This window comes from Phasianus colchicus, chromosome Z (assembly GCF_987193195.1).
Source record: "Phasianus colchicus chromosome Z, bPhaCol1.hap1.1, whole genome shotgun sequence".
NCBI lineage: Eukaryota > Metazoa > Chordata > Aves > Galliformes > Phasianidae > Phasianus > Phasianus colchicus.
In genome coordinates this window covers 92463081-92483901 of record NC_143476.1, presented here as the reverse complement: position 1 = coordinate 92483901, position 20821 = coordinate 92463081, and the positions used below count along the sequence as shown (strand labels likewise).

General features: G+C 51.7%; 1 protein-coding gene across 5 annotated transcripts in view; it reads right to left on the bottom strand.

Annotated features, from left to right (window-relative positions):
• Nucleotides 1–20821, bottom strand: part of MYO5B (myosin VB) — a 171885-nt gene that overhangs the window by 42986 nt on the left and 108078 nt on the right. For all 5 annotated transcript variants that reach the window (XM_090131507.1, XM_090131510.1, XM_090131511.1 and 2 more), the window contains 5 exons: nucleotides 20363–20405; nucleotides 15015–15089; nucleotides 12630–12781; nucleotides 7061–7147; nucleotides 1810–1960 (listed from right to left, as the gene is read on the bottom strand). In XM_090131507.1, coding sequence (XP_089987633.1) covers nucleotides 1810–1960; nucleotides 7061–7147; nucleotides 12630–12781; nucleotides 15015–15089; nucleotides 20363–20405 — 508 coding nt within the window. The remainder of the gene's footprint in view (nucleotides 1–1809; nucleotides 1961–7060; nucleotides 7148–12629; nucleotides 12782–15014; nucleotides 15090–20362; nucleotides 20406–20821) is intronic.

Below are 20821 nucleotides of genomic sequence, written 5' to 3'. Positions count from 1 at the left end.
AAACGGGACAGGGGTCTTATGGGGTCCTATAGGGTCCAAAGGGGTCTTATGGGGTTCCATGGGGTCTTATAGGGTCCTTAAGGGGGACAGGGGTCTTATGGGGTCCCATGGGGTCTTATAGGGTCCTTAAGGGACAAAGGGATCCAATGGGGTTTTATGGGGTCCCATGGGGTCTTATAGGGTCCTTAAGGGACAAAGGGATCCAATGGGGTTTTATGGGGTCCTATGGGGTCTTATGGGGTCCTACGGCATCTTATAGGGTTCCATGGGGTCTTATAGGGTCTTTAAGGGGGAAAGGCATCTTATAGGGTCTTATAGGGTCCAATGGGGTCTTATAGGGTTCCATGGGGTCTTATGGGGTCCTTAAAGGGGAAAGGCATCTTATGGGGTCCTGTAGCGTCCAATGGGGTCTTACGGGGTCCCATGGGGTCTTATGGGGTCCTTAAGGGGGAAAAGCATCTTATAGGGTCTTATGGGATAAAAGGAGTCCTATGGGGTTCCATGGGGTCTTATAGGGTCCTTAAACGGGACAGGGGTCTTATGGGGTCCTATAGGGTCCAATGGGGTCTTATGGGGTTCCATGGGGTCTTATGGGGTCCTTATGGGACAAAGGGATCTTATGGCGTCCAGTGGAGTCTTATGGGGTCCCATGGGGTCTTACAGGGTCCTTAAAGGGGAAAGGCATCTTATGGGGTCCTATAGGGTCGCTGTGGGGTCCAATGGGGTCCTATGGGGTCTTATGGGATTCCATGGTATCTTATAGGGTCCTTAGGGCAGAAAGGCATCTTATAGGGTCTTATAGGTTCCTTATGGGACAAAGGGATCTTATGGGGTCTTTCGGGGTCGCTATGGGGTCCTACGGGGTTCCATGGGGTCCTATGGGATCTTATAGGATTCCATGGGGTCTTATAGGGTCCTTAAGGGGGAAAAGAGTCTTATGGGGTCCCATGGGGTCTTATAGGGTCTTTAAGGGAGAAAGGGATCTTATGGGGTCCAATGGGGTCCAATAGGGTCTTATGGGGTCCTATGGGATTCCATGGTATCTTATAGGGTCCTTAAAGGGGAAAGGCATCTTATGGAGTCCTATAGGGTCGTTATGGGGTTCTATGGGTTCCATGGGGTCTTATGGGGTTTTATGGGGTCCTTAAGGGGGACAGGGGTCTTATGGGGTCCCATGGGGTCTTATAGGGTCCTTAAGGGACAAAGGGATCCAATGGGGTTTTATGGGGTCCCATGGGGTCTTATAGGGTCCTTAAGGGACAAAGGGATCCAATGGGGTTTTATGGGGTCTTATGGGGTCCTATGGCATCTTATAGGGTTCCATGGGGTCTTATAAGGTCCTTAAGGGGGAAAGGCATCTTAGAGGGTCTTATAGGGTCCAATGGGGTCTTATAGGGTTCCATGGGGTCTTATAGGGTCCTTAAAGGGGAAAGGCATCTTATGGGGTCCTATAGGGTCCTATGGGGTCTAATGGGGTCCTTAAAGGGGAAAGGCATCTTATGGGGTCCTATAGGGTCCTATGGGGTCCAATGGGGTCCTTAAAGGGGAAAGGCATCTTATGGAGTCCTATAGGGTCGTTATGGGGTTCTATGGGTTCCATGGGGTCTTACGGGGTCTTACGGGGTCTTACGGGGTCTTACGGGGTCTTACGGGGTCTTACGGGGTCTTACGGGGTCTTACGGGGTTTTACGGGGTTCTATGGGGTTTTACGGGGTTCTATGGGGTTTTACGGGGTTCTATGGGGTTTTAGGGGGTTCTAAGGATTCCTACGGGTTCTTATGGGGGAATGGGACTTTGTAGGGCCGTTACCCAAGATGGGCTGTAGGATCCTTTCGGCCACCCCGCAGAGCTGGCCATAAATGTTGGTGCAGAGGCGGCTCAGCACCTCCCTGTACTCCGTCAGGTCGAAGTTCCTCAAGCTCTGCTCGTTTTGTTTCGGGCTGTTCTGGCTCATGAAACCCTACACAAACAGAAGACCCCATAAAGAACCCATACAGACCCCATGAGACCCATACAGACCCCTTAAAACCCATAAAGACCCCATAAAACCCATAAAGATCCCATAAAACCCAAAAAGACCCCATAAAACCCCAAAAAGATCCCATAAAACCCATAAACCCTCACAGGACCCCATGGACCCCATAAAGACCCCATAAAGACCCAAAGGACCCCATAAACCCCATAAAGACCCCATAAACCCCATAAAGACCCCATAGGACCCCATAAAGCCCCACAGAACCCCATAAGACCCCACAGGACCCCATAAAGACCCCACAGGACCCCATAAATCCATAAAGACCCCACAAGACCCCATAAATCCCATAGAACCCCATAAACCCCATAGGACCCCATAAAGACCCATGAAGCCCCATAGAAGCCCATAAACCCCATAAGACCCAATAGGACCCCATAAACACCCCATAGGACCCAACAAGATCCCATAAGACCCCACAGTGACCCCATACAATCCAATAAGACCCCATAGGACCCCATAAGACTCCATAGAATCCCATAAAACCCCATAAGAACCCCATACAACCCCATAGGACCCCATAGAATCCCATAGGACCCCTTAAGACCTTATAGGACCCCATAAGAACCCCATACAACCCCATAGGCACCCATAAGACCCCAAAGGACCCAAAAGGCCCCCAAAAGACCCCATAAGAACCCCATAGGACCCCATACGACCCCATAAGACCCCATACGAACCCCATAAGAACACATAAGATCTCATACAAGCCCATAAGAACCCCATACAAGCCCATAAGACCCCATACAAGCCCATAAGACCCCATACAAGCCCATAAACCCCACAAGACCCCACAGGACCCCATAAGACCCCATAAGAACCCCATACAACCCAATAAGACCCCATAAGAACCCCATACAACCCAATAAGACCCCATAAGAACCCCATACAACCCCATACAACCCCACAGGACCCCATAAAACCCCATAAAAACCCCATACAACCCCATACAACCCCACAGGACCCCATACAACCCCATAAGACCCAATAAAAACCCCATACAACCCCACAGGACCCCATACGACCCCATAGGACCCCACAGGACCCCATAGTGACCCCATAAGAACCCATACAAGCCCATACAACCCCATAGGACCCATAACAACCCATACGACCCCAGAGGACCCCATAACAACCCCATAAACCCCATAAGACCCCATAACAACCCCATACAACCCCACAGGACCCCATCCAACCCCATAAACCCCATAAGAACCCCATACAACCCCATAAGACCCCATAAGAACCGCATACAAACCCATAAGACCCCATAAGAACCCCATACAACCCCATAAGACCCCATAAGAACCCACAAGACCCCATAAGAACCGGTAGGACCCCCATAGGGCCCCATAGAATCCCATAGGACTCCTTAAGACCTTATAAGATCCCATAGGACCCCATAAAAACCCCATACAACCCCATAGGACCCCGTAAAGACCCCATATGACCCCATACAACCCCATAAACCCCATAAGACCCCATAGTGACCGCACAAGACCCCATAAGAACCCATAGGACCCCATAAGAACCCCATAGGACCCCATAAGACCTTATAAGACCCCGTAGGACCCCATAAAAGCCCCATACAATCCCATAGGCCCCCATAAGACCCCATAAGAACACCATAGTGACCTCATAAGACCCCCATACAACCCCATAGGACCCACAAGACCCCATACGACCCCATAGGACCCTATAAGAACCCCATATGACCCCACAGGCCCCCATAGGACCCCATAAGACCCCACAGAACCCGATAAGACCCCATAGGACCCCATAAGAACCCCATAGGACCCCATAAGACCTTATAAGATCCCATAGGACCCCATAAAAACCCCATAAGACCCCATACAACCCCATAAGAACCCCATACAACCCCACAGGACCCCATACAACCCCATAAGACCCCATAAGAACCCCATACAACCCCACAGGACTCCATACAACCCCATAAACCCCATAAGACCCCATAAGACCCCCATACAACGCCATACAACCCCACAGGACCCCATAAGACCCCATAAAAACCCCATAAGACCCCATAAAAACCCCATAAGAACCCCATACAACCCCACAGGACCCCATAACAACCCCATAACAACCCCATAAAACCCCATACGACCCCATACAACCCCATAAACCCCATAAGACCCCATAAGAACCCCATACAACCCCACAGGACCCCATAAGAACCCCATAGTGACCCCATAAGAACCCCATACAAGCCCATAAGACCCCATAGGACCCATAAGAACCCATAGGACCCCATAAGAACCCCATAGAAACCCATAAGACCCCATAGAAACCCATAAACCCCATAAGACCCCATAAGAACCCCATAGAAACCCATAAACCCCATAAGACCCCATAAGAACCCCATAGAAACCCATAAACCCCAGAAGAACCCCATAAGAACCCCATAGAAACCCATAAACCCCATAAGACCCCATAACAACCCCATAAAAACCCCATAAGAACCCCAAACAACCCCATAAACCCCATAAAACCCCATACAACCCCATAAGACCCCCATACAACCCCACAGGACCCCATACAACCCCATAAACCCCATAAGACCCCATAAGAACCCCATAGAAACCCATAAGACCCCATACAACCCCACAGGACCCCATAAGAACCCCATAGAGACCCATAAACCCCATAAGACCCCATAAACCCCATAAGAACCCCATAGAACCCCATAAACCCCATAAGACCCCATAAGAACCCCATAAAAACCCATAAACCCCATAAGACACCATAAGAACCCCATAGAAACCCATAAACCCCATAAGACCCCATAAGAACCCCATAGAAACCCATAAACCCCATAAGAAACCCATAAACCCCATAAGAACCCCATAAGACCCCATAAGACCCCATAAAAACCCCATAAGAACCCCATACAACCCCACAGGACCCCATAAGAACCCCATAAGACCCCATAACAACCCCATAAAAACCCCATAAAAACCCCATACAACCCCATAAGAACCCCATACAACCCCACAGGACCCCATAAGACCCCATAAGAACCCCATACAACCCCATAAGAACCCCATAGAAACCCATAAACCCCATAAGACCCCATAACAACCCCATAAAAACCCCATAAGAACCCCAAACAACCCCATAAGACCCCATAAGAACCCCATAAACCCCATAAAACCCCATACAACCCCATAAGACCCCCATACAACCCCACAGGACCCCATACAACCCCATAAACCCCATAAGACCCCATAAGAACCCCATAGAAACCCATAAGACCCCATACAACCCCACAGGACCCCATAAGAACCCCATAGAGACCCATAAACCCCATAAGACCCCATAAACCCCATAGAACCCCATAAACCCCATAAGACCCCATAAGAACCCCATAAAAACCCATAAACCCCATAAGACACCATAAGAACCCCATAGAAACCCATAAACCCCATAAGACCCCATAAGAACCCCATAGAAACCCATAAACCCCATAAGAACCCCATAAGACCCCATAAGACCCCATAAAAACCCCATAAGAACCCCATACAACCCCACAGGACCCCATAAGAACCCCATAAGACCCCATAACAACCCCATAAAAACCCCATAAAAACCCCATACAACCCCATAAGAACCCCATACAACCCCACAGGACCCCATAAGACCCCATAAGAACCCCATACAACCCCATAAACCCCATAAGACCCCATAAGAACCCCATAGAAACCCATAAACCCCATAAGACCCCATAAGAACCCCATAGAAACCCATAAGACCCCATACAACCCCACAGGACCCCATACAACCCCATAAGACCCCATAAAACCCCCATAAACCCCATAAAACCCCATAAAAACCCCATACAATCCCATAAGACCCCATAAGAACCCCATACAACCCCACAGGACCCCATACAACCCCATAAGAACCCCATAAGACCCCATAAGAACCCCATAAGAACCCCATACAACCCCATAAGACCCCATAAACCCCATAAGACCCCATAAGAACCCCATAGAACCCCATAAACCCCATAAGACCCCATAGAAACCCATAAACCCCCTAAGACCCCATAAGAACCCCATAGAAACCCATAAACCCCCTAAGACCCCATAAGAACCCCATAGAAACCCATAAACCCCATAAGACCCCATAAGAACCCCATACAAGCCCATACAACCCCAGAGGACCCATAAGACCCCATAACAACCCCATAAACCCCATAAGACCCCATAAGAACCCATAGGATCCCATAACAAGCCCATAAACCCCATAAGAACCCCATACAACCCCACAGGACCCCATACAACCCCATAAACCCCATACGACCCCATAAGAACCCCATACAACCCCACCGGACCCCATAACAACCCCATACGACCCCACAGGACCCCATAAGAACCCCATACGACCCCACAGGACCCCATAAGAACCCCATACGACCCCACAGGACCCCATAAGAACCCCATACGACCCCACAGGACCCCATAAGAACCCCATAGAACCCCATAGAACCCCATAAGACCCCATAAGAACCCCATAGAACCCCATAAACCTCATAAGACCCCATAAGACCCCCATAGAAACCCATAAACCCCATAAGAACCCCATAGAAACCCATAAACCCCATAAGAACCCCATAGAAACCCATAAACCCCATAAGACCCCATGAGAACCCCATAGAAACCCATAAACCCCATAAGACCCCATAAGAACCCCATACAACCCCACAGGACCCCATACAACCCCATAAACCCCATAAGACCCCATAAAAACCCCATACAACCCCATAAGACCCCATAAGACCCCACAAAACCCCATAAAAACCCCATAAACCCCATAAAACCCCACAAAACCCCATAAGACCCCCCAGCATCCATTCTGACCCCCCGTAACCCCAGAAAACCCCACTAAATCCCGACCCCCCAGACCCTACAAACGAGAGCCGACCCCACAAACCGCGCGGCGCCGTTAACGAGGTTAATTAACGAGCCGTGGCAATTAACGAGCGCCGTTAATTAACGAGCGGCTCACCGGGTCCCCGCTGTATTGCTTCAGGCAGTGCAGCAGGCGGCAGCAGTTGGCCAGCCAGAATGCGGTCAGATGGAAGCTGGGGCTGCCCTATGGGGTTTTATGGGGTTTTTGTAGGGTTTTTGTAGGGTCTTATGGGGTTTATGGGGATTATGGGGTTCTATGGGTTCCTATGGGTTCCTATGGGTTCCTATGGGTTCCTATGGGTTCCTATGGGTTCCTATGGGTTCCTATGGGGGGCTATGAGACTCTATGGGGATCTATGGGGGTTATGAGACTCTATGGGGTCTTATGGGGTCACTATGGGGTTTTATAGGACCCCATAAGACCCTATAAGGTCCTATGGGGTCTTATGGGGTCACTATGGGGTTCTATGGGGTCTTATGGGGGACTATGGGGTTCTATGGGGTCCTATGGGGTCTCAGCCAGCCAGAACGCAGTCAGATGGAAGCTGGGGCTGCCCTATGGGGTTTTATGGGGTTTTTGTAGGGTTTTTGTAGGGTCTTATGGGGTTTATGGGGATTATGGGGTTCTATGGGTTCCTATGGGTTCCTATGGGTTCCTATGGGTTCCTATGGGTTCCTATGGGTTCCTATGGGGGGCTATGAGACTCTATGGGGATCTATGGGGGTTATGAGACTCTATGGGGTCTTATGGGGTCACTATGGGGTTTTATAGGACCCCATAAGACCCTATAAGGTCTTATGGGGTCACTATGGGGTTCTATGGGGTCTTATGGGGGACTATGGGGTTCTATGGGGTCCTATGGGGTCTCAGCCAGCCAGAACGCAGTCAGATGGAAGCTGGGGCTGCCCTATGGGGTTTTATGGGGTTTTTGTAGGGTTTTTGTAGGGTCTTATGGGGTTTATGGGGATTATGGGGTTCTATGGGTTCCTATGGGTTCCTATGGGTTCCTATGGGTTCCTATGGGTTCCTATGGGGGGCTATGAGACTCTATGGGGATCTATGGGGGTTATGAGACTCTATGGGGTCTTATGGGGTCACTATGGGGTTTTATAGGACCCCATAAGACCCTATAAGGTCTTATGGGGTCACTATGGGGTTCTATGGGGTCTTATGGGGGACTATGGGGTTCTATGGGGTCCTATGGGGTCTCAGCCAGCCAGAACGCAGTCAGATGGAAGCTGGGGCTGCCCTATGGGGTTTTATGGGGTTTTTGTAGGGTTTTTGTAGGGTCTTATGGGGTTTATGGGGATTATGGGGTTCTATGGGTTCCTATGGGTTCCTATGGGTTCCTATGGGTTCCTATGGGTTCCTATGGGTTCCTATGGGTTCCTATGGGGGGCTATGAGACTCTATGGGGATCTATGGGGGTTATGAGACTCTATGGGGTCTTATGGGGTCACTATGGGGTTTTATAGGACCCCATAAGACCCTATAAGGTCCTATGGGGTCTTATGGGGTCACTATGGGGTTCTATGGGGTCTTATGGGGGACTATGGGGTTCTATGGGGTCCTATGGGGTCTCAGCCAGCCAGAACGCAGTCAGATGGAAGCTGGGGCTGCCCTATGGGGTTTTATGGGGTTTTTGTAGGGTTTTTGTAGGGTCTTATGGGGTTTATGGGGATTATGGGGTTCTATGGGTTCCTATGGGTTCCTATGGGTTCCTATGGGGGGCTATGAGACTCTATGGGGATCTATGGGGGTTATGAGACTCTATGGGGTCTTATGGGGTCACTATGGGGTTTTATAGGACCCCATAAGACCCTATAAGGTCCTATGGGGTCTTATGGGGTCACTATGGGGTTCTATGGGGTCTTATGGGGGACTATGGGGTTCTATGGGGTCCTATGGGGTCTCAGCCAGCCAGAACGCAGTCAGATGGAAGCTGGGGCTGCCCTATGGGGTTTTATGGGGTTTTTGTAGGGTTTTTGTAGGGTCTTATGGGGTTTATGGGGATTATGGGGTTCTATGGGGTGTCATTGGATCCTATGGGTTCCTATGGGTTCCTATGGGGGCTATGAGACTCTATGGGGGCCTATGGGGGTTATGAGACTCTATGGGGTCTTATGGGGTCACTATGGGGTTTTATAGGGTCTTATAGGGTCCTATGAGGGCCTATGGGGGCTTATGGGGTCACTATGGGGTTCTATGGGGGACTATGGGGTTCTATGGGGTCCTATGGGGTCTGAGCCAGCCAGAACGCAGTCAGCTGGAAGCTGGGGCTGCCCTATGGGGTTTTGTAGGGTTTTTGTAGGGTTTTTGTAGGGTCTTATGGGGTTTATGGGGATTATGGGGTTCTATGGGGTCTTATGGGTTCCTATGGGGGCCTATGGGTTCCTATGGGGGCTATGAGAGTCTATGGGGATCTATGGGGGTTATGAGACTCTATGGGGTCTTATGGGGTCTTATTGGGTTCTATGGGGTCTTATGGGGTCCCTTGGGGTCTTATGGGGTCCCTTGGGGTCTTATGGGGTCCCTTGGGGTCTTATGGGGTCCCTTGGGGTCTCATAGGGTCTCTTGGGGTCCTATGGGGTCCCATCGGGTCTCATAGGGTCTCTTGGGGTCCTATGGGATCTTATGGGGGCCTAGGACACTCTATGAGGTCACTATGGGGTCACTATGGGGTCCCATGGGGTCCCATGGGGTCCCATGGGGTCTCATAGGGTCTCTTGGGGTCTTAGGGGGTCCTATGAGACTCTATGGGGTCTTATGGGGTCTTATTGGGTTCTATGGGGTCTTATGGGGTCCCTTGGGGTCTCATAGGGTCTCCTGGGGTCCTATGGGGTCTTAGGGGGCCTAAGAGACTCTATGGGGTCTTATGGGGTCCTATGGGGTCTTATGGGGTCACTATGGGGTCTTATGGGGTCTCATAGGGTCTCTTGGGTTCCTATGGGGGGCTATGAGACTTTATGGGGTCCTATGGGGTCTTATGGGGTCACTATGGGGTCTTAGGGAGTCACTATGGGGTCCTATGGGGTCTTATTGGGTTCTATGGGGTCTTATGGGGTCCCATGGGGTCTCATAGGGTCTCTTGGGGTCCTATGGGGTCTTATGGGGGCCTACGACACTCTATGGGGTCCTATGGGGTCTTATGGGGTCTTATGGGGTCTCATAGCGTCTCTTGGGGTCCTATGGGGTCTTATGGGGGCCTAGGACACTCTATGGGGTCACTATGGGGTCACTATGGGGTCTTATGGGGTCTTATTGGGTTCTATGGGGTCCCATGGGGTCTCATAGGGTCTCTTGGGGTCTTATGGGGTCCTATGGGGTCACTATGGGGTCTTATTGGGTTCTATGGGGTCTTATGGGGTCCCATGGGGTCTCATAGGGTCTCTTGGGGTCACTATGGGGTCTTATGGGGTCCTATGGGGTCACTATGGGGTCTTATGGGGTCTTACTGGGTTCTATGGGGTCCCATGGGGTCCCATGGGGTCTCACAGGGTCTCTTGGGGTGCTATGGGGTCTTAGGGGGTCCTATGGGACTCTATCAAGTCTTATGGGGTCACTATGGGGTCTTATGGGGTCACTATGGGGTCTTAGGGGGTCCTATGAGACTCTATGGAGTCTTATTAGGGTCCTATGGGGTCTCATTGGGTTCTATGGGGTCTTATGGGGTCCCATGGGGTCTCATAGGGTCTCTTGGGGTCTTATGGGGGCCTATGAGACTCTATGGGGTCTTATGGGGTCACTATGGGGTCTTAGGGGGTCCTATGAGACTCTATGGGGTCACTATGGGGTCACTATGGGGTCCTATGGGAGCCTATGAGACTCTATGGGGTCTTATGGGGTCTTACTGGGTTCTATGGGGTCTTATGGGGTCCCATGGGGTCTCATAGGGTCTCTTGGGGTCCTATGGGGTCTATGGGGGCCTAAGAGACTCTATGGGGTCACTATGGGGTCACTATGGGGTCCTATGGGGTCTTATGGGGTTTTATGGGGTCTTATGGGGTCTTATGGGGTCCTATGGGGTCTCAGCCAGCCAGAACGCCGTCAGCTGGAAGCTGGGGCTGCGCTATGGGGTTTTATGGGGTCTTACGGGGTTTTTGTGGGGTTTGTGGGGTCTTATGGGGTTTTATGGGGCGTCATTGGGTCCTATGGGTTCTTATGGGGTCCTATGGGATCTTGTGGGGTCTTATGGGGTTCTATGGGGCGTCATTGGGTCCTATGGGGTATTTGTGGGGTCCTATGGGGTCTTATGGGGGCCTTTGAGTCTCTATGGGGTCCTATGGGATCTTATAGGGTTTGATACGGTTTTATGGGATTCTATGGTGTCCTATAAGGTCCTATGGGGATCTATGGGGTCTTATAGGGTCTGGAAATTTCCCTGTGGGGTCTTTCGGGGTTCTATAGGGTCTTATGGGTTTCTGTGGGGTTGTATGGGGTCACTATGGAGTCTTGTGGGGTCCCTATGGGATTTATGGAGTTCTATGGGGTCCTATGGGTTCTTACGGGGTTTGATAGGGTTTTATGGGATTCTATAGGGTCACTATGGGGTCTTACGGGATTTTGTGGGCTTTTATGGGGTTTATGGGGTCCAATGGGGTTTTATGGGATTCTGTGGGGTCACTGCGGGGTCTTATGGGGTTCTGTGGGGTCCTGTTGGGTTATGGGGTCCAGAAATTTCTGTATGGGGTTCTATGGGATCCTAAAGGGGTCCTGTGGGGTGTTATTGGGTCCTGTTGGTTCTTATGGGGTTCTTATAGGGTTTTATGGGATTCTATGGGGTCTTATAGGGTCTTATGGGGTCCTATGGGGTCTTATGGGATTCTATGGGTCTTATGGGTGTTTATGGGGTCTTATGGGGTCCACAAACTTCTCTATGGGGCCTTATAGGGTCCTATGGGATTTATGGGGTTCTATGGGGTCCTATAGGGCTTTATGCAGTCCTTATAGGGGCCAGTGAGGTCCTATGGGGTCCTTATGGGGTTTGGGGCCTCTATGGGGCCTTTATGGGGTTTTTATGGGGTCTTATGGGGTCACTATGGGGTCTTGTGGGGTCACTATGGGGTCTTATGGGGTCTTGTGGGGTCCTATAGGGTCTTATGGGATCTTGTGGGGTCCTATGGGGCCAATGGGGTCTTATGGGGTTTTGTGGGGGCCTGTGAATCTTTATGGGGTCTTATGGGGTTTGATAGGGTCTTATGGGGCCCTATGGAGTCTTATGGGATTCTATGGATCTTATGGGTGTTTATGGGGTCTTATGGGGTCCACAAACTTCTCTATGGGGTCTTATAGGGTCCTATGGGATTTATGGGGTTCTATGGGATCCTATAGGGCTTTATGCAGTCCTTATGGGGTCCAGTGAGATCCTATGGGGTCCTTATGGGGTTTGGGGTCTTTATGGGGTCTCTATGGGCTTGGGGCCTCTATGGGGACCTTATGGGGTCTCTATGGGGTCGTTATGGGGTTGGGGGTTTGGGGCCTCTATGGGGCCTTTATGGGGTCTCTATGGGGTCCTTATGGGGTTGGGGCCTCTATGGGGTCGTTATGGGGTCTCTCTGGGGTCTTTATGGGGTTGGGGGTTTGTGCCCTCTATGGGGTCCTTATGGGGCCTCTATGGGGTTTTTATGGGGTCCTTATGGGGTCCTTATGGGGTCTTTGCGCTCACCTGCAGGACGGCTTTGATGGCGTTGATGGCGGCTCCCAGCAGGGACTGCAGGCGTCGCGCGTCGTTGACGTCATCGGCGCGCCGGATGCACAGGAAGAGGATGTAGGCGGGGAGGCAGGGCAGCGCGGCGGCCATCTTGGTAGGGTCAAGCTCTAGGAAGGTCAAAGAGGAGGAGCCCTATAAAAGTCTATGGGGAAACCCAGAAATCCCATCAACCCCACAAAATCCCATAAGCACTATAAGACCCCACAGGACCCCATAAGACCCCTTAGGACCCCATAAGACCCCATAGGACCCCACAGGACCCCATTAAACCCCATAGGACCACACAAAACCCCATAAGCCCTATAAGACCCCATAGGACCCCACAGGACCCCATTAAACCCCATAGGACCCCACAAAATCCTGTAAGATCCCATAGGACCCCATAAACCCCATAGGACCTCATAAGGCCCCACATAACCCCATAAGCTCTATAAGACCCCATAAACCCCACAGGACCCCATAAATCCCATAAGACCCCATAAGCCCTATAAGGCCCCACAGGACCCCATAGGATCCCACAAAATCCCAAAAGCCCTATAAGACACCATAGGACCCTACAGGACCCCATAAACCCCATAAGACCCCACAAAACCCCATAAGCCCTATAGAACCCCAAAGGACCCCATAAACCCCATAAGGCCCCATAGGACCCTACAAAACCCCATAAGCCCTATAAGACCCCAGAGGACCCCATAGGATCCCACAAAATCCCATAAGCCCTATAAGACCCCATGGGACCCAACAGGACCCCATAAATCCCATAAGACCCTATAGGACCACATACAACCCCATAGGACCCCACAAAACCCCATAAGCCCTATAAGACCCCACAGGACCCCATAAACCCCTATAAGACCCCAAAGGACCCCATAGGATCCCACAAAACTCCATAAGCCCTATAAGACCCCATAGGACCCCACAAACCCAATAAAACCCCACAAAATCCCATAGGACCCCAGAAATCCCATAGGACCCCATAGTGACCCCATAAATCCCATAAGATCCCATAGTGACCCCATAGTGACCCCATAAGGACCCTATAAGGACCTGACCCCATAAGCCAACCCCATAAGGACCAGATCCCATAAGCTGACCCTATAAGGAGCCGATCCCAAAAGCCAACCCCATAAACTCACCCCATAAGGAGCCGACCCCATAAGCTGACCCTATAAAAACCCAACCCCATAAGCCGACCCTATAAGAAGCTGATCCCAAACCCTGGCCCTATAAACTGACCCTATAAGAAGCCGACCCCATAAGGCGACCCTATAAAGAGCCCATCCTAAAAGCTGACCCCATAAACCGACCCTATAAAGACCCGACCCCATAACAACCAGATCCCATAAGCTGACCCTATAAGGAACCGATCCCATAACCCCTTAAGTCGACCCTATAAAGAGCCGACCCTATAAGAAGCTGATCCCATAACCCCATAACCAGACCCTATAAGGAAACGACCCTATTAGAAGCTGACCCTATAAAGAGCCGACCCTATAAGGACCCGACCCTATAAGGAGGCGACCCTATAAGGAGCTGATCCCATAACCCCATAACCTGACCCTATAAGGAGGCGACCCTATAAGGAGCTGATCCCATAACCCCATAACCTGACCCTATAAAGAGCCGACCCTATAAGGACCCAACCCTATAAGGAGGCGACCCTATAAGGAGCCGATCCCATAACCTGACCCTATAAGGGGGCGACCCTATAAGGAGCTGATCCCACAACCCCATAACCTGACCCTATAAAGAGCCGACCCTATAAGGACCCAACCCTATAAGGAGGCGACCCTATAAGGAGCCGATCCCATAACCCGACCCTATAAGGAGCCGACCCTATAAGGAGCCGATCCCATAACCCTATAATCTGACCCTATAAGGAGGCGACCCTATAAGGAGCTGATCCCATAACCCGACCCTATAAGGGGGCGACCCTATAAGCAGCTGATCCCATAACCCCATAACCTGACCCTATAAGGAGGCGACCCTATAAGCAGCTGATCCCATAACCCCATAACCTGACCCTATAAGAAGGCGACCCTATAAAGAGCCGACCCTATAAGGAGGTGGCCCTATAAGCAGCTGATCCCATAACCTGACCCTATAAGGAGGCGACCCTATAAGCAGCTGATCCCATAACCCCATAACCTGACCCTATAAGAAGGCGACCCTATAAAGAGCCGACCCTATAAGGAGGTGGCCCTATAAGCAGCTGATCCCATAACCTGACCCTATAAGGAGGCGACCCTATAAGCAGCTGATCCCATAACCCCATAACCTGACCCTATAAGAAGGCGACCCTATAAAGAGCCGACCCTATAAGGAGGCGGCCCTATAAACCTGTGATGAGGGTCCGGATGAGGAGGGGTTCGTTTATGGGGTCGTAGTCCAACATTCCTTTGTAGGGTCGGGGCGCTGCAATGGGGTCAGAGTTATGGGGTCGGTTATAGGGTCAGAGGGTTATGGGGTCGGTTATGGGGTCAGGTATGGAGTTATAGGGTCGGTTATAGGGTCAGAGGGTTATGCGGTCAGGTATGGGGTTGGTTATGGGGTCGGTTATGGGGTCAGAGGGTTATGGGGTCGGTTATGGGGTCAGGTATGGAGTTATAGGGTCGGTTATAGGGTCAGAGGGTTATGCGGTCAGGTATGGGGTTGGTTATGGGGTCGGTTATGGGGTCAGAGGGTTATGGGGTCGGTTATGGGGTCAGGTATGGAGTTATAGGGTCGGTTATAGGGTCAGAGGGTTATGGGGTCGGGTATGGGGTCAGAGGGTTATGGGGTCGGTTATGGGGTCAGGTATGGAGTTACAGGGTCGGTTATGGGGTCGGGTATGGGGTCGGTTATAGGGTCAGAGGGTTATGGGGTCGGGTATGGGGTCGGGTATGGAGTTATAGGGTCGGTTATAGGGTCAGAGGGTTATGGGGTTGGTTATGGGGTTGGTTATAGGGTCAGAGGGTTATGGGGTCGGGTATGGGGTCGGTTATAGGGACAGAGGGTTATGGGGTCAGTTATGGGGTCAGGTATGGAGTTATAGGGTCGGTTATAGGGTCAGAGGTTTATGGGGTCGGGGATGGGGTTGGTTATGGGGTAGGTTATAGGGTCAGAGGGTTATGGGGTCAGTTATAGGGTTGTTTATGGGGTAGGTTATAGGGTCAGAGGGTTATGGGGTCAGGTACGGGGTTAGAGAGGTTATGGGGTCGGATATAGGGTCGGTTATGGGGTCAGAGGGTTGTGGGGTCGGTTATGGGGTCAGGTATGGAGTTATAGGGTCGGTTACAGGGTCAGAGGGTTATGGGGTCGGGTATGGGGTTGGTTATGGGGTAGGTTATAGGGTCAGAGGGTTATGGGGTCGGTTATGGGGTCAGTTATGGGGTCAGAGGGTTGTGGGGTCGGGTATGGGGTTGGGTATGGAGTTATGGGGTCGGTTATAGGGTCAGAGGGTTATGGGGTCGGGTATGGGGTCGGTTATAGGGTCAGAGGATTGTGGGGTCGGTTGTAGGGTCGGTTATGGGGTCAGAGAGTTATGGGGTCGGTTATGGGGTCAGAGGGTTATGGGGTCGGGTATGGAGTTATAGGGTCGGTTATAGGGTCAGAGGGTTATGGGGTCGGCTATGGGGTCGGGTATGGGGTCAGAGGGTTATGGGGTCGGTTATGGGGTCAGGTATGGAGTTACAGGGTCGGTTACAGGGTCAGAGGGTTATGGGGTCGGGTATGGGGTCGGTTATAGGGTCAGAGGGGTATGGGGTCAGGTATGGGGTCAGTTATAGGGTCAGAGGGTTGTGGGGTCGGTTATGGGGTCAGGTATGGAGTTATAGGATCGGTTATAGGGTCAGAGGGTTATGGGGTCAGGTATGGGGTCAGTTATAGGGTCAGAGGGTTGTGGGGTCGGTTATGGGGTCAGGTATGGAGTTATAGGGTCGGTTATAGGGTCAGAGGGTTATGGGGTCGGTTATGGGGTCAGGTATGGAGTTATAGGGTCGGTTATAGGGTCAGAGGGTTATGGGATCGGTTATGGGGTCGGGTATGGAGTTACAGGGTCGGTTATAGGGTCAGAGGGTTATGGGGTCGGGTATGGGGTTGGTTATGGGGTAGGTTATAGGGTCAGAGGGTTATGGGGTCGGGTATGGGGTCGGTTATAGGGTCAGAGGGTTATGGGGTCGGGTATGGGGTCGGTTATAGGGTCAGAGGGTTATGGGGTCGGGTATGGGGTCGGTTATAGGGTCAGAGGGTTATGGGGTTGGTTATGGGGTCAGGTATGGAGTTATAGGGTCGGTTATAGGGTCAGAGGGTTATGGGGTCGGTTATGGGGTCAGGTATGGAGTTATAGGGTCGCTTATAGGGTCAGAGGGTTATGGGGTCGGCTATGGGGTTGGTTATGGGGTAGGTTATAGGGTCAGAGGGTTATGGGGTCGGTTATGGGGTCAGAGGGTTATGGGGTCGGTTATAGGGTCAGAGGGTTATGGGGTCGGTTATGGGGTCGGTTATGGGGTCAGAGGGTTGTGGGGTCAGTTATGGGGTCAGGTATGGAGTTATAGGGTCGGTTATAGGGTCAGAGGGTTATGGGGTGGGGTATGGGGTTGGTTATGGGGTCGGTTATAGGGTCAGAGGGTTATGGGGTCGGGTATGGGGTCGGTTATAGGGTCAGAGGGTTATGGGGTCAGGTATGGAGTCGGTTATAGGGTCAGGTATGGGGTCAGGTATGGAGTTATAGGGTCGGTTATAGGGTCAGAGGGTTATGGGGTCGGGTATGGGGTCAGTTATAGGGTCAGAAGGTTATGGGGTCGGTTATGGGGTCGGTTATGGGGTCAGAGGGTTGTGGGGTCGGTTATGGGGTCAGGTATGGAGTTATAGGGTCGGTTATAGGGTCAGAGGGTTATGGGGTCGGGTATGGGGTCGGGTATGAAGTTATAGGGTCGGTTATAGGGTCAGAGGGTTATGGGGTCGGGTATGGGGTTGGTTATGGGGTAGGTTATAGGGTCAGAGGGTTATGGGGTCGGTTATGGGGTCGGTTATGGGGTCGGTTATAGGGTCAGAGGATTGTGGGGTCGGTTATGGGGTTGGGTATGGAGTTATAGGGTCGGTTATACGGTCAGAGGGTTATGGGGTCGGGTATGGGGTCGGTTATAGGGTTAGAAAGGTTATGGGGTCGGTTATAGGATCAGAGAGTTATGGGGTCGGATAAAGGACCGGTTATGGGGTCAGAAGGTTATGGGGTTGGTTATGGGGTCAGAAGGTTATGGGGTCGGCTATGGGGTCGGTTATGGGGTCAGAGGATTATGGGGTCGGTTATGGGGTTGGTTATAGGGTCAGAGGGTTATGGGGTCGGTTATGGGGTCAGAGGGTTATGGGGTCGGGTATGGGGTCGGTTATGGGGTCAGAGGGTTATGGGGTCGGTTATGGGGTTGGTTATAGGGTCAGAGGGTTATGGGGTCGGGTATGGGGTCGGTTATGGGGTCAGAGGGTTATGGGGTCGGTTGTAGGGTCGGTTATGGGGGCAGAGGGTTATGGGGTCGGTTATGGGGTCAGGTATAGAGTTATAGGGTCGGTTATAGGGTCAGTGGGTTATGGGGTTGGGTATGGGGTCAGTTATAGGGTCAGAGGGTTATGGGGTCGCTTATGGGGTCAGAGGGTTATAGGGTCGCTTATGGGGTCAGAGGGTTATGGGGTCGCTTATGGGGTCAGAGGGTTATGGGGTCAGTTATGGGGTCGTTTATAGGGTTATGGGGTTGGGTATGGGGTCGGATATAGGGTCAGAGGATTATGGGGTCGGTTATGGGGTCAGTTATAGAGTTAGAAAGGTTATGGGGTCGGTTATAGGATCAGTGAGTTATGGGGTCAGATATAGGACCGGTTATGGGGTCAGAAGGTTATGGGGTTGGTTATGGGGTCAGAAGGTTATGGGGTCGGCTATGGGGTCGGTTATAGGGTCAGAGGGTTATGGGGTCAGTTATAGGGTCAGTTATAGGGTTATGGGGTTGGGTATGGGGTCGGAGGATTATGGGGTCGGTTATGGGGTCAGAGGGTTATGGGGTCGGTTATAGGGTCAGAGGGTTATGGGGTCGGTTATGGGGTCAGAGGGTTATGGGGTCGGGTATGGGGTCGGTTATAGGGTCAGAGGGTTATGGGGTCGGTTATGGGGTCGGGTATGGGGTCGGGTATGGGGTTATAGGGTCGGTTATAGGGTCAGAGGGTTATGGGGTCGGGTATGGGGTCGGTTATAGGGTCAGAGGGTTATGGGGTCGGTTATGGGGTCAGAGGGTTATGGGGTCGGGTATGGGGTCGGGTATGGGGTTATAGGGTCGGTTATAGGGTCAGAGGGTTATGGGGTCAGGTATAGGCTCAGAAAATTATGGGGTTGGTTATGGGGTTGCTTATAGGATCAGAACGGTTATGGGGTCGGTTATGGGGTTGTGGGGTCAGTTATAGGGTCGGGTATGGGGTCAGCTATGGGGTTTTGGGGTTGTGGGGTCGGATTATGGGGTCAGCAATGGGGTCGTGGGGTTTTGGGGTCGGGTATGGGGTTGTGGGGTCAGGTATGGGGTTATGGGGTCGCTTATAGGGTCAGTAAGGTTATGGGGTCAGTTATAGGGTCAGGGATGGGGTTATGGGGTGGCTTATAGGATCGGGCATGGGGTTGTGGGGTCTTGGGGTTGGCTATGAGATTATGGGGTCGGTTATAGGGCCGCCTATAGGGTTATAGGGTTGGTTATGGGGCTATGGGGTCAGATACGGGGTTATGGGGTTATGGGATCAGTTATGGGGTCAGGAAAGGGTTTATGAGGTCGTTTATAGGGTCAGAGGAGCTATGGGGTCGGGTTTGGGGTTATGGGGTTGGTTATAGGGTTATGGGGTCAGATATGGGGTTATGGGGTTATAGGGGCAGATATGGGGTTGTGGGGTCACGTGTGGGGTTATGGGGTCGGTTATAGGGTCAGGTATGGGGTTATGGGGTTATGGGGTCAGGCTATGGGGTTTTGGAGTTATGGGGTCGGTTATGGGAACAGATGTGGGGTTACGGGGTTGTTTATAGGGTCAGAGCAGTTATGGGGTCGGTTATGGGGTCAGTTATGGAGTTATGGGGTCAGTTATGGGATTGGGAATGAGATTGTGGGGTTATGGGATCAGTTATAGGGTCGGTTATGGGGTCAGAAAGTTATGAGGTTATTTATGGGGTCAGATGATTCTGGGATCGGTTATAGGGTCTGAAAGGTTATGGGGTCGCTTATGGGGTCAGTCATGTGGTTATGGGGTCAGTTATAGGGTCAGAGGGTTATGGGGTTGGGTACAGGGTTATGGGGTCGGTTATGGGATCAGGTGTGGGGTTATGGGGTGGTTGTGGGGTTATAGGGTCAGGTATGGGGTCGGGTATGGGGTTATGGGGTTTCGGGGTCAGATTATGGGGTTATGGGGTCAGTTATGGGATCAGGAATGAGGTTGTGGGGTTATGGGGCTGGGAATGGGGTTATGGGGTCAGCAGTGGGGTTGTGGGGTTATGGGGTCGGTTATAGGGTCAGGTATGAGGTTATGGAGTTTTGGGATCAGGTATGGGGTTATGGGGTCAGCTATGGGGTCAGGGATGGGGTTATGGGGTCAGATGTGGGGTTATGGGGTTGGTTATAGGGTCAGAACGGTTATGGGGTTGTGGGGTGGTTCTGGGGTTGGGTTATGGGGTGGTTATGGGGTCCCACCTTCCGTTTGTAGGGCCGACCCACGAAGAGCCTCTTCCAGGTCCTGAAAGGGGCAGAGTTAGAAATGACCCCATAAAACCCCATAGGACCCTATAAAACCCCATAGGACCACATAAGTCCCCATAAGACACCATAGGACCCCATAAGACCCTATAAAACCCCATAGGCCCCCATAAGACCCCATAAAAACCCCTTACCCTTTCAGACCCTATAAGCCCCCATAAATCCCCCATAGGATCCTATAAAACCCTATAGGACCCCATAAGATCCCATAAATCCCCCATAGAACCCCAGAGGACCCCATAAGACCCAATAGGACCCCATAAATCCCCCATAGGACCCCATAAAAACCCCTTTCCCTTTCAGACCCTATAAGCCCCCATAAATCCCCCATAGGATCCTATAAAACCCTATAGGACCCAATAGGACCCCATAGGACCCTATAAGACCCTATAAATC